Source organism: Macaca thibetana, chromosome 11 (assembly GCF_024542745.1).
Source record: "Macaca thibetana thibetana isolate TM-01 chromosome 11, ASM2454274v1, whole genome shotgun sequence".
Taxonomy (NCBI): Eukaryota; Metazoa; Chordata; class Mammalia; order Primates; family Cercopithecidae; genus Macaca; species Macaca thibetana.
The window spans coordinates 23,659,793-23,674,364 of NC_065588.1; the positions used below are offsets into that span (position 1 = coordinate 23,659,793).

Sequence of the window (14,572 nt, forward strand, 5' to 3'; positions counted from 1 at the left end):
TTTCCGTAACTTAAGTTTTTCACTTAAAAACTCATAAATTATAAGACTATAGTTCAAGATGTAACTCAACTGCATTGAAAATACATGATGAAGAGATTCAGGAATGAAGATCTTCTTGAGAACAGAGACATCTTAACTGTCCCACAGGTTTTGGCAGGTATTATTTCCAAAACAGATTTTTAAAAAGTTGTTATCACAGTACGAAACAGAAAGGAACATGGAAGCAGTAGTTATCAACAGAGGCAACTCTCACTCCTGCAACCCAAGCAGGAGGTGCTAATCAGAGAAATAAAGTATGACTGTGGAGATGGAACGAGAAGTGGCAATAAGGTCGCCTAACAATGGACAAGTATGGAATAAAGTGAATGCAGATGGTTCCACTCCTGTTACTTAATCAAAAGGCTGTGCAGAGTCACTGGAGCCAGCATAAAGTCATGTGTTAGAACAACAGCTGATCTGTATTAGAGAAGATTAACTCACAGTGCCACGGTAGAGGGCCTAGGATTATTTTATGTACTTCCATTGCCTTACAAGCCGTCAGCACAATTATTGCCCTCCAATGTGAATGACTGATCTGTAACCACAGCTAAACAGCACGCTGCTTAGGGGCCTAGGAGCTTCATGAAGATGAATTTCCATACCATCAAAGTACTTTTAATGGGCTCCCTGATTCAACCACAAGGCCTGCTTTGCAAGTATATAGAACTCAGGATGAAGGCTTCCTGTCCAAAAGGATTTGGTCGGTTGTCACTTGACAATTCCCAGCCAGCACTGGAGAAGAGAAGGGGGAGATAGGTAGAGTTGTCTCTGCTTTGGAGGATTTTAAAAAAAAAAAGGGTACAGATGCTTGCTGAATGCAACCAACTGCTGTATCCACAGCTGAATTCAATGCGCTTAACAAATAACGGCAATTTAGCTATGCTTGCGAGGAATAGCTTGAGTCACTTTGCATTAGCATCTGGCTGAGTGTTAAACTCATTTCTACGTGGGGAGCAGAGAAAAGGAATTTCTGTTCAAGCATCCTTTCAAGAATGTTTAAATATTTGAATATAAATTCCTTTATGCTTGCTATCATTCCTTCTTTAGAACTGTCACGTTGCTTTCCCCCTTCCTTTTGGTGCTTAGCTATAAAAATGTGCCCTTCTCAGGACACCAATGTCATACGTCTTATGTTGTAAGACTGCAAGGGATGTATACTGATCTATCCTTTGCTCTCCCCTCTGGACACACAATAGAATTGAAATAATTTCTCCATCCTTAATTTTTACCATATTAGGACCAGGGAAAGAGCAGTTGTGACAGGATCACCCATACATTTCACCTTCACTATGCAGATTGCCGGCTTCTTAGTGATTATACATCAAACTCCACATAAAACCTGGGAAACTAGAAAGCTATCCAAATTAGCAATCTGCTCATTCTGGACAATTCTGTTTGACTCATAAGCTTCCTATTATGATTAACTTTCCAGTTATTGCTAAGTAGCTGATCATTTTTTCTCTTCTCTACTGGATCCATTTATCTAGAGGATTCTGTAAAGAGGACTGGGTAACATTTTAAAATTTCAATTTAAAACATATCAAATATTCCAAAAGTACATAATTCTGAGGATTTTACAACTTATAATATTTTTCTATAAATTTCAACTTATAATATTTTTCTAAATAAAACACCATGTATGCTTAGACAAAAGGGCTTGAAATCATTGTCTCTCAAATTCAGAAGTTTCACTGGCCTTATTTATAATACAAATAATGTCAAAGTTTTTAATAAGTACATTTTGTTTTCTAATAAAGTCAAAATTTCCAGTCATGAACTCATCTAACACTTGACAGTGCTTTATGCTGGAAACATATTATGACAAGCTCAGGATCCTAAATACTTAGAATATGAGCATGGATATCATCCAAGCTTATGCTGATTAAGGAAGATTCAGCATTTCAAATCCAGCTCATCCCCAAATACAAGTTAAGCATCTCTGAAAAGCAAAACTTTTAGTCAGACTCAGATATTTCAAATGCCATTTTGTTTTAATACAAGCTGGTGGCGTAAAAGGGGATATTCATTGTCCATAAGGTTTGGAGATGGATCAAGAGAATTATAACTCTTTCTATTTCCAGATGGTTTTGATTAGGAAGGTGATGAGGCCGTCTATATTAATGGAGGGAGAAAAGGGACAGAGAATCATTCTGAGGATGATAAGAAGATGGAAATATATATATATATATATTTTAAAAAGCATCAGGCGATTTAATTAAGTATTTCTAGAAAGTAAGTTATGTTATGAACTGACCTTTTCTGTCCGGCAGTTATTGAGACCCAGACTGTTCACAACAGCCACCTTCCCATCAAGCACCTGTTGTTCCCGTCGAAGTTGCTCCTTCATTTGCCGAGCTTCTTGGATTGCCTTGGTGACAGCATCATGGTCATTTAAGTAACCTGAACATGAGACAGATCAAAGGATATCTTTTGTATAAATGCATGTCTAGGCTAGCCTGTAACCATAAAAATCACTTCTTTTCTTGGTAACAGCTAGTGTCCGGCCTATAATGATTTCTCCATGGGATTTATCTAAAATGAATGAATGAATAATTGACAATGACTGATTCATATAGTCATACATAAACATGTTTCCAATATGTTCAAATATCTGTAATAAAAATATAATACCTAAGTGAAATATGGTTGTTTCCAACTATTTTGAAAGAAGTTGAAGATGTATTTTTTAAGTAAATGCTTTAGTTATTATTTGAATATTATTTTGTAGTGCAAATACAAAACCCACTTTTAATTTTTTTTTGCAAGGAACTTTTGAATTTTAGCACAGGATTTAGGTATTCATAATTATAACTATGATTATTGAGTCTCTCCTAGTATTAGAAACGCCACTTAAGAGGGTCTGTATAGCACTATTAGGTTTGTTATATACAGAAGAAATAAATCATTACTAACCGACTGAAGAGCATTTTCTTCCTAAAAATCCATTAATGGTGAAATAAACCACAGGTGGCAGTGGTTTGCTATGGATGCAAACTTGTAATAGTTAGGCTAAATTTCAAGTACAGAATGTAACCAAGCACCTGTAATTGTTTGATAAGAAATTGTGGCTACTCTTAACTATAGTCACACTTAATTCACACTCTTAATAAGATGGCCAAACGATCAGCTTATGCATGCAACTCCACAGTCCATGGTTAGTAATATACACTACCAAAATATTGCTTTTATAGAATAACAGATGTAACAACCAAAACTAATTTTTATTTAATTTTATTTTTAACACTGATCATTTATTTATTTGATGCATATTAGTATGATGATCTGCATTATATTAGAATAGAATACTGATGGAAAAAGATTGTTTTGCAAGTATTTAAAGAAAAGCTGATATCTCATCTTCCTCTCTCCCTATCTTTTAACTAGGGCATAAAATGGCATAAAATGAATCTGTAATATGAAATTGCCCAGAAAAGGGACTTGTTTGTGACACGAGGCTAAATCTAACCAGATCCATTGGTGAATTGTGACAGATGGAGGGACTGTGAGACAGAAGGCAGGCACTAATCACACATAAAATGACCGGCTTGCCTCAACATGTTCCATGGATTCCAGCAAACTTTACACCCTAATCCATTTTTAGAACAAAAAACATCTGGGCCATAAATCCTCTAATCTGCCAAAACACGCTATTAAATCCCATGATTTGTTGAAAAACACTAAGATTAAAGAAAGGAAATATAAAATGGCTAACTGCCGTGTTAGGAAAGTGTTATTAATACTCTTTGTCTCAATTATGAATGTTCTGGTACTAAGAGCCTTGTCTAATCATGTCAGATTACACATCCTTGTTGTATTGCTAGACTCTTCTATCTGATCTGCTGATTGCCAAAAAACAGAATATTTTCTTGCTGCTTAAACGTTTCTATTGAAGAAACTGATGTCAGAAACTGATGCAGTACTTCAGTGCTGGCAGGTTTCTAAATGATCCATGCCTTTCCCCCTGTTACTATGCGCAGAGTAGACCTGGTCCTCTGATCTCCTTGAGGCAGAAAGAAAAGTTCCAGTGTAGGCGATAGAAAAGGGAAGCTTGAGAGTGATTATATATTTTGCCTTTCAGAGCTAAATTCATTGGAACTTATTCAAAGAACAAAACATCTCTGCTCATTATAAACACAACAGTGAATTGAAAACAACTCTAAACCTAGAACAGATCTTCAGGGCTAATATTTACTGTAAAAGATGGTTGTATTTTATTATCCTCAACATCCTAATTTGGATCTCCTGTACATCATTCTTAATGTATAATTCTTGAACTTGTTCATGAACAATATTACTCTAGATAGAAATACAACTCTTACATGACCGTGACGGTCTTGGTATATGTTCATTTAGTAAAATCTTAAGAGGATCAGTCTGATTTTCCTATGCTCTAACCCCTGTTTATACGCAACCTGGCATCATACATTTTTGTAGTCTATTTAGCTTCTATGTAGTCTAATTAGCTTCTCCAGAACACAAATATATTTGAAATGGCTTGGCACATGGCACTGAATAAAAGCATGAATTCTTTATGCTTTTTAGGGACTGCCAAGATAACATTGTGTAGGAAAAATGATTAATATAGATGCAAGAGGAATGTAAATTATTATGAGGGGGAGTAACTGACAGACCTATGTTCTGTAATGGTTATTTCCAATTTGAGATGTGTGTTTCTGTGCAGGTAGAAATAACTGTTCACTTTAAAATAAACATTCTTGCTTTTAGAGACTCTTGAGTTTTAGTTATAATGCTATATGAAATGTTAACATTTGTCTGCTATGTTAAATCATAAAGCCATTTATATATGACAACATTCAATCTTAATAGGATTGTTTGCTGGTTCTTTACAGTTTGTTCTCCTCATAGTCACCAAATCCTTAACCCTGCTGACTCCGTCTCTCTGAGCAAATGGCCTTGCCTCTGATTTTGCAAAAAGCAGTAAGACTGAACTCTCACCTTCCTGAGCCTACTCACACTCTTAGCTTCTGCTGCCTTCAAATTTATGTCCATTTATGCCTAGTTTGCTCCTCCTGTTTCAATAAAAATGGTCCCTTTGCTTTCAATCAAGGCAAATCTCCTAATAAGAGTTCTAGATTTCTATACTTCTTCATTGATTATTCTGTTTCTCATTTGTATCATCTATCTACTTGTCTCTACCCTCTCTACCACCTCAACCTGTAGATACTTAAGGTTCTCTTTTCTCCTAAAACAAGCAAATAAAGTGTCTTCTTTAACTTTGTTTTGCCCTCTCTTTCCAACACTGTTTCTCTTTTTATCTTTGAAGTCAAGCCTCTCAAAGATGCATTATCTCATAATCTCCCATTCCCTCCCTACTCTCCAGTTCTCACTGCAATCTTGTTTCTGTTGCTATTGGTCTTTAGTTGTCGAATAAATCCAAAGGACATTTTCCATTTCTTGAGAGGGATGACAGCATTGACCATCCTCTCCTTATTGAATCTCATTTTAGCATTGTTCCTTTTTCCTCACTGCCTCTCCTCTGTGTTTGTATCCCTGCCTGGGACCCTTCCTTCACCTAATCCTTAGATTTTGATTCAAGATTCCAATTATTAGAAAAAGCCTGTGTTCTGGAGCTGGGCAAGCCTAAATTAAAATCCTAGCTTTGACACTTACTAGCTATATAAATTATACAAGTTGTTTTACTTTTCTACGTTGCAAGTAACTTATGAGTAACTTCTCATAAGTTAAATAGGGATAACGCTCACTAGATAACAGAAATGTCAAGATTAAGTGAGGTAATATAGTCTTTCATCATAATAAATGGTCAATGAAAGTTATTCAGTAACTGTCACTTTATAAAATGGCATAGTAAAATAAGTAGAATTTGGAAATTGGATTCAACTGGATCTGGGATTTCCAGTTCTTGGTAAGTGTGATATTTGACAAATTTTAATGCTCAATCTAAGTTTTCACTTCCCTTAACTACAAAATGAAGGTAAAGTTGATGGAAGAATTAGATGAAATAACACATGTGAAGGAGGAAATAGCATGTGGTATCTACAGAGGCAGGAAAAGATATTAGACTCCTTTCTTTACTCTTCACACTTTCATTTTCCCTATACGTTCACCCTTAGCACTCCTGTTAACATGGCTTTGACTATTATGATGCAATCTGTGAGGGGATGTCATTCCTTGGCTGGCACAGAGGTTCAATTAAATGGGCATCAGACCATAAAGGCCAAAGAGACACATAATGGCTATCTAATAGATACATTTTATTCTGCCTTCATTATAGATTCAAGCAACAATTGCATCTAAAGTCAGGATCAGATGGGAGGGCATGTGTATAGGAGAGGTTTGGTGAACCTCAGTCTTAAGAGGAAAATGAGATGGCAAAGGTCAATATAACTTCCAGTTAACATCTCAAATGAGATTTGGAAAATGTGGGTTAGAGTAAGAAATTTGTGAGATTCTGTAACTTTGTTAAATTCACTATAATTTTATTTATTTATTTATTTAGTTTTGAAACAAGGTCTCACCTAGGCTGGAGTGCAGTGGCATGATCATAGCTCACTGCAAACTTGAACTTCTGGGCTCAAGCAATCCACCTGCCTCAACCTCCTGAGTAGCTGGGACTATGGGCACTACTACCCCCAGTTACTTTTTAAGTTTTTGTAGAGATGGAGTCTTGCTATGTTGCCCAGGCTGGGCTAGAACTCCTGGATTCACACTATTCTCCCGCTTTGGCCTCCCAAAGTGCTAGGATTACAGGCGTGAGCCACCATGCCTGGCCTACAATTCGATGTTTTATGCTTCGGTGTTTCTTCTTAACCATTACCAAAAATATTCTCAAAATTTTTGTTTTTCTTAACTCAAAAGGCCCCTTATATATTTTTTCAGAGGCAGAAAAGAAGGGACAAACTAGAAAGTCTAATTTTTGAGGAGATCAACTCTAAAAGGAAAGAATTAGTAATGGCTGCTGTACAAGGAAAGAAAATAAAATACAAAACCACTTGTAATGGGTTGAATTTTGTCTGCCCAACAGATATATCCAACTCCTAAACTTCATTATCTGTGACTCTGGCCTCTCTTGAAAACAAGGTCTTCGAAGATGTCATTAAGGATCTCGAGGTGAGATCACCCTGAAATTAGGGTTGGCCCTAAATCCAATAACCGGTGTCCTTAAAAGAGGAGAGAGATTTGACCCATAGAAATAGGGGAGAAAGCCAAGTGAATATGCAGGCAGAGATTGGAGTTATGCATCTATGAGCCAGGACTGTCTGCAGCATGGAGGCATGGAACAGATTCCCATTCAGAGCTTCCAGAAGGAACGAACCCTGCTCACACCTTGATTTCAGATTTCTAGCCCCCAGAATAGCAAGAGAATAAACTTCTGTTTCAACCCACCCAGTTTACTTGTAATGGCAGCTCTAGGAAACCAATATGCCACCCTTGGTCTTTTTTTTTTTTTTTTTTTTTTTTTTTTTGAGACTGAGTCTGGCTCTGTCGCCCAGGCTGGAGTGCAGTGGCCGGATCTCAGCTCACTGCAAGCTCCGCCTCCCGGGTTTACGCCATTCTCCTGCCTCAGCCTCCTGAGTAGCTGGGACTACAGGCGCCCGCCACCTCGCCCGGCTAGTTTTTTTTTTTTGTATTTTTCAGCAGAGATGGGGTTTCACCGTGTTAGCCAGGATAGTCTCGATCTCCTGACCTCGTGATCCGCCCGTCTCGGCCTCCCAAAGTGCTGGGATTACAGGCTTGAGCCACCGCGCCCGGCCCGCCACCCTTGGTCTTTACTATGTCTCTAACAATTGAGAAATGATCCCAAGAACTGTAAAATAACTACTGCTTGCCTCAAACCCTTCCAGATTGCCAGATACATGTATCTGTTTATTGACTAAGCTTCTCTACTTGAATGTCCCATAAGTACCTGAAATACAGCTGTCTGGTAAACAATTCATCATCTTTCCACGGCCTCAATCACTGCTTTCTATATTCCATAGACCTTGTCAGCTGCCCTTCCAATCCTTGGGAATAATTTAAGGTCTCTCCTCTACCCTCTAAAGATACAACGCAAGCAAGCCCTGACAGTTGCACTTCTTCCTCAGCTCTCAAATTTGCTTCTCCATCCTCTGTTTTCACGAAAGCCACCTGATATCCCACTGTGCCTTAGACTCCTAACTGGTTTTCCTGTCTTTAGGCTTGCACTCTTTGAATTTTTGTCTACTCTCTTTCTAGATAAAGCATTTCAAAATATTGAAAAAAAAAAAAATGCCGGGTATGGTGGCACATGCCTCTAATCCCAGCACTTTGGGAGGCTAAGGCGCGTAGATCATTTGACCTCAGGATTTCGAAATCAGCCTGGGCAACATGGTGAAATTCCATCTCTACAAAAAAACACAAAAAATTAGTGGAGCTTGGTGGTGCTTGCCTGTAGTCCCAGCTACTTGGGGGGCTGAGGCAGAGAACTGCTTGAGCCTGGGAGGTAGAGGCTTCAGTGAGCCATGTTCACCTGCCACTGCACTTCAGCGTGGGTGACAAAGCAAGAATCTGTCTAAAGATAAAAATAGAAATATCTATTTATTTATCTATCTATGTGTATTAAAAAAAAATCGATGTCAAAATCCCTTATTACAAACTCTCCTCTGGTACCCTAGTGCTTCCAAAAACATTTCATAAAATAATGATCTGTAATAGCCCATGAAAAAATATTTCCAGCAGGGCGCGGTGGCTCACACCAGTAATCCCAGCACTTTGGGAGGCCAAGGCGGGCAGATCATGAGGTCAGGAGATCGAGACCATTCTGGCTAACACGGTGAAAACCCATCTCTACTAAAAAATACAAAAAATTAGCCGGGTGTGGTGGCGGGTGCCTGTAGTCCCAGCTAATTGGGAGGCTGAGGCGGGAGAATGGCGTGAACCCGGGAGGCAGAGCTTGCAGTGAGCTGAGATCGCACCACTGCACTCCAGCTTGGGAGACAGAGAAAGACTCCGTCTCAAAAAAAAAAAAAAAGAAAAAATAATTCCATGTACAAGTAAGTGCAGGAAATACAAAATTAAAGTTAAAAAGGTTTAATTGCATGAATTTTTAAAATCCTGAATATGTGAATGTGCATTGTGAATCTTCAAGAGATCACAGTGTACAGCTTTTACTGGAACTTTTAAAACTCTTTCATGTTCCCGGAAAATCGTCATTCTGAGATAAGTCCCAAACTCTTTCACAAGGCCTAAGAATCTCCTCATGATATCAACTCTGCTTGTCTTTCCTGTGTCCCCTCTTGCCAGTCTCTCATGAGTCCCATGTTTAAGCTGTACACGACATTCTCCCTTTTCCAAGGACAGGCCTTCATCCTTTCACTTCACACGCTTGTATCTCAAGTTTTTCTCTTTTGCTGAAAGGCTCTTTCTGGTGTGTGTGTGTGTGTGAATTTATTCAAACATCACCCCTTCTGTGGGAACTTCTCTCACATACCCTAGACATGTTCTTGGACAAGATTAGTGCTTCCCACACGTGTTCCTTCAAAACCTTGTGAATGTTTTTATTGTCATATTGTCTTGCATTTGTCTTTCATAGTGGTCTATGGACTACTTGGCATTTTTTAGTTCAATCTATTATTCCTTTGGCCCAGGGCAGGATCTGTTGAAGAAACAAATGCATATTCTAAGTTGAAAGTATCTGCCTTGATAATTCCAAGTCTATTGATCATTTCTGTCTTCTTATCAATAGAAGCCTGGACCATATGGTACAGATTTATTAAAATTCATGGATTTAACAGATGATATTAATGCAACACAAATTCTTATTTACTACATATTTATTTTATATAGGACTTTTCAGTTGTAAGTAAAAGTAATGGCATATGTATTTCCAGTGGTTTTCAACAAATATATATTTTTCCTATTTTTGTGGTCGTTGATCAGCATTACATTTTTGACACTCAGATAAATAGACAATTTTTTATCTGTGAAAGCTCACAGGAATTAGATAATACATGTGAAAGCAGTTTGCAAACTGTAAAGTGTTATGCAAATATTAATTGCCAGATGTCTTTGAATGATATCTCCAACTTCCTGATAATCCAATGGCCTTCCATGAATCACAATATTCTTTTACATTCTTTCAATCACTTTCCCGCAAACAAAGTTTTTCTCATTAAAATCCTTGTATAAATTTTGCTTATTAAAAACCAGCCGGGCATAATGACTCATGCCTGTAATCCCAGCACTTTGGGAGGCTGATGTGGGCGGATCCCTTGAGTCCAGGAGTACGAGGCCAGACTGGACAACATGGGGAAATCCATCTCTAAAAAAATACAAAAATTGGCCAGGCGCGGTGGCTCACACCTGTAATCCCAGCACTTTGAGAGGCCGAGGTGGGTGGATCATGAGGTCAGGAGATCGAGACCATCCTGGCTAACACGGTGAAGCCCTGTCTCTACTAAAAATACAAAAAATTAGCTGGGCGTGGTGGTGGGTGCCTATAGTACCAGCTAATCCGGAGGCTGAGGCAGGAGAATGGCGTGAACCCAGGAGACGGAGCTTGCAGTGAGCCAAGATTGCACCATTGCACTCCAGCCTGGGCGACACAGCGAGACTCTGTCTCTCTCTCTTTCTATATATATATATATATATATTTTTTTTTTCATATTTTTGAATTTTTGGTGGTTCATGCCTGTAGTCCTAGCTACTTGGGAGGCTCAGGTGGGAGGATCATTTGAGTCCAGGAGGTGGAGGTTGCAGTGAGCCAATACTGCACCACCACACTCTAGCCTGGGCAATAGACAGAGTAAGTTCCTGTCTCAAATAATAATAATAATAATAATAAAATAAAAATGTAAACTAACAAACTTTCAAAATAATATCCTCCTTCAAGTCATCATATATTAAACTGGATGCTGTACAAATCAAGTAGCCAATTAATGGACTTGGAAATATTGCCCTTTGTTTTACTGGGTCAATGTGCATTTACATTTGCTCAGGTATAGTTAGTTTTCAAGCGTTAATGCCTCTGAGGAAGGAAGGCTAAGAACAGTACATTCCAATACGTTCCAAAGATATGCTAGGAAAAAGACTGTAGGCACCGAAAGTCTCAGTCCAAGGCTGTTGTCTGCTTACCCTCCAGACTAAGCAAAACGTATGGCAAAGAGAGAGTATTTAAATCTCATTTGTTACATGTATGAGTGAAATGATAAATGACCCAAAAGAGCATCTAATGTATAGTGGCTACCAAAAGGCAACAACTAAAAAGAATGAATGCCAACTAATAAATTATGGCTCTAAGGCTCCAAAATCCATTAGCTCTAAGTCTGGATAAGTTACTAGATTTTTATGTACATTTATTTCCTTAAAATTAAAGCTGAGGTAATAAATATAGAATCATAGAATTGTCTACGCTCTGACAAAAAGTTACTTCAAATCCCTAGGTAGACACATAGGCTCTTTAGGTCTGTGTTCCCTATCTGCTAAATAACAAGCTTTGACTAGATTATATGGATATCTACTCCATCTAGTTAAGGGTCTATAATTGTAGAACAGCTGCAGTGAGAAAATAGATGAAAAAAATGCTTTGAAAAAAACTTAAAAGTGTTATACATATGTTCGATATAGGTGGAAAAAGCCAATAAGGGAAAGATAACATCTGGTCAAAAGATTCTAAAATTATCCATCATTCTTCTGAACTATTCATGCCTTTTAAGGATCTCCTTTCTTTGGAGCTGCCTATCATTTGCGTACCATATCAAAAGCATTCTTATAGAATACACTGTAATATTGGTCACCAACCTCAAAAAGTCACTTTCTATATTTGTAGCTAATAGATATATAGCAAAGAGCCGCATGTCATTAACGATAACTTAAGTCATCTTTCAGTCCACAGTTTTCTGTGGTTTAATAATGGCATCACACACTAATTCTTCTTTCAGGAGTGACCTTTACAACACCATTAATCCTCACAGCTTTTATCCAACTACATTATTACTCATTAAAGTTTCAGCTTTCAACATCTGCATTCGTTGAAAAGAGAAAAGTAAATTGCAGTGGACTTAAATCCTTGGAAATTATGAGGGATGTGTATGTGGTGAAGGGACTTTTCAGGAAAAAAAAAGAGATGTTTTAGTAGTGGGGAAAGTCATGATAAATGACACTTAGTATGTTCTTGCCTTTCTAAAATACTTTGCCATACTTAATCCTTGGGAATGTTAAAGAAAAAATATTCATACGTGCTACAAATAAAAACATATTAGTTATTCTACTAGTCACATATTCCAGTTCTAACAACATTGCAAAAGTTGCTCATGTACTAACACTATGACATTTATAAGCTTACATGTATATTAGGATAGTGAATGATTCTTGCCAAATAAAATATTTTTTCTTTTACATAGTACATAAAAGTAAATCTAATCTTGGAGCTCATTTAGGATGCTGAGCAGAGTAACTGGAGTTAGACCATAAGATGAAAAAGCACACATGTGTCTGAAACCTTTTTCAAACTTCTCAAAACTTCAGTTTTTACTGTTGCTCTTTTCACTGTGGCCCCACTGCCCAGATTGAATTCCTCTTAACAAATAATCTGGAATTCTACTTTGTGGAGATTAAAGCATTTGATACACACTCCTTCAGCCTTCATTGTGATCATTCCAAAATTTCTCTGAAATTTTACCATTTATCTCTTCCTTTCCTTCATTCTCAGGAAGAAGAAAAGTTTTTCTCCTTTACAAGAGTTAATCCCTTCCCATCACTTTTCATACCTATACATGTCTTTTGCACTTTTTCATATCTATACATGGCTTTAACTCTTCTTCCTCTCCCCTCTTGAAGCGTAATATACATATTCCTATTTTAAAACCTGTCTCTACTTAGCCTTCTCAAAGTATTATCACTTTCCAACACCAAACTTAGAAAGAGATGAGTTTATGTCTCCAAATTAACTTTCTTTCCTCATAGTCTTCTGCTCTGTATAACTGGAAATCTATTCAAACCGTTCTATTAAAATTTCTGTCAGTCTACCTGTCCATGAGCTCCAACCAAATCCTAAGGCTCTTATTCTTCATGTTCTTTAATTGTCCTGCAGAAGTTGCACCATTAAATAATCCCTTTTTTTTGAAACTTAGTTTTCCTAGGCTAGCATGACATTACCCTATCTTCACTCTTATTCTAAAATACCCACTTGCTCTTTACTCTTATTCTCAGACACTCAACTTACTCTTCATCAGTTTTGCATCTAAAAAAAGTATAGTTGTTCTAAAATACGTCCAAAGATACTTTAACACTCTCTACTTCAGTTGGAGCCTAGTTCTCCTTGCCTTGAGTTGGGCTGGATTTAATGATTCTCTTATAAGAAACAGAATAAAGCAGAATTGCCTCTGGATGAACTTGGAGAACAGGTTATAAAAGCCACTGTGCCTTTCTCTTTGTTCTTCTCTTGGATCACTCACTCAGGAAGGTCCACTGTCATGCTACGAGCAGCCCTAGGGACAGGCCTAATGTGGCAAGGAACAGAGACCTCCAGAAAACAGATAATAATAAATGTTAAACAATAAATAATAATAAATTAGACAATAAATATTGGTTGTTTTCTGCTGCTAAGTTTTAGGTTAATTTGTTACACAGCAATAAATATTAGTTATCTATATTATAATATTAATATCAGTTATCTATCTATTAGTATCTAATGCAATACCAGCTGCTAAGTTTTAGGTTAATTTGTTACATAGCAATAAATATTAGTTAGCTATATTATAATATTCATATTAGTTATCTATCTATTAGTATCTAATGCAATACCTACGATTCTTCACTCCACTTCTTTTCTTACCACACACAGCCTTTTTTGATGGACTTATTTGTTCTCCTGTGTTCAACCACCTCATCAAGGAATAATTTCCGTATCTAAAATTCTGGCACCTCTTTTACCTATGAGGCTTATATTTCCAGCTTCTTCCTGAACATCTCTACCTAAATAGTTCCTTGTGCTTCAAATTCAACATATATTACATGTTTATGTCTTCTCCCAAACCTGCTCCAATTCTGGGCTCCCCTTTAATTGTTAATAGAGGCATAATAATCCTTGTTATTTCATAAATTCAAAATTCTAGTTTCCTCTGTCTACAACTTGACCTTTACCAGATATATTCTATTGTGACTGAATTATGTCAATTCTTCCTTAATTAATATCTTTTTAATTAATTCTCTCCTTTATCACTGTTTATTTCTATCTCATGTAACTTATTCTTGCCCTACACCTAAACAATGGTTTCCTGAATTCCAACATCATTCTGCCATCTCATCCTTTCAGCTTTGGCTGTGATCACTTTCCACCACACATTTTTTCTACAGTCTAGACAAATCAGTGCATTTCTTAAAAATATGCTATTTCACTTTGTGATTTTTTTTCTTACTATCTAGAATGCCTAGGGATCTATCTCTTCTTCAAGGCTCAGTTTGAATTAGGATATATCTAACTCATACTCTTCTGTAGTCCTTCCCAGACAGAATCCAACAGTCTCCTCTCTTTGTAGAATTTTATATGTGCTCTGCAATAGCACTTATTACAGCTGACTTATACCATAGAATGAAT

General features: G+C 37.2%; 1 protein-coding gene across 19 annotated transcripts in view; it reads right to left on the reverse strand.

Annotated features, from left to right (window-relative positions):
• Positions 1 to 14,572, reverse strand: part of SOX5 (SRY-box transcription factor 5) — a 1,034,891-nt gene that overhangs the window by 31,041 nt on the left and 989,278 nt on the right. For all 19 annotated transcript variants that reach the window (XM_050746696.1, XM_050746702.1, XM_050746700.1 and 16 more), the window contains one exon: positions 2,294 to 2,439. In XM_050746696.1, the coding sequence (XP_050602653.1) occupies positions 2,294 to 2,439 (146 nt within the window). The remainder of the gene's footprint in view (positions 1 to 2,293; positions 2,440 to 14,572) is intronic.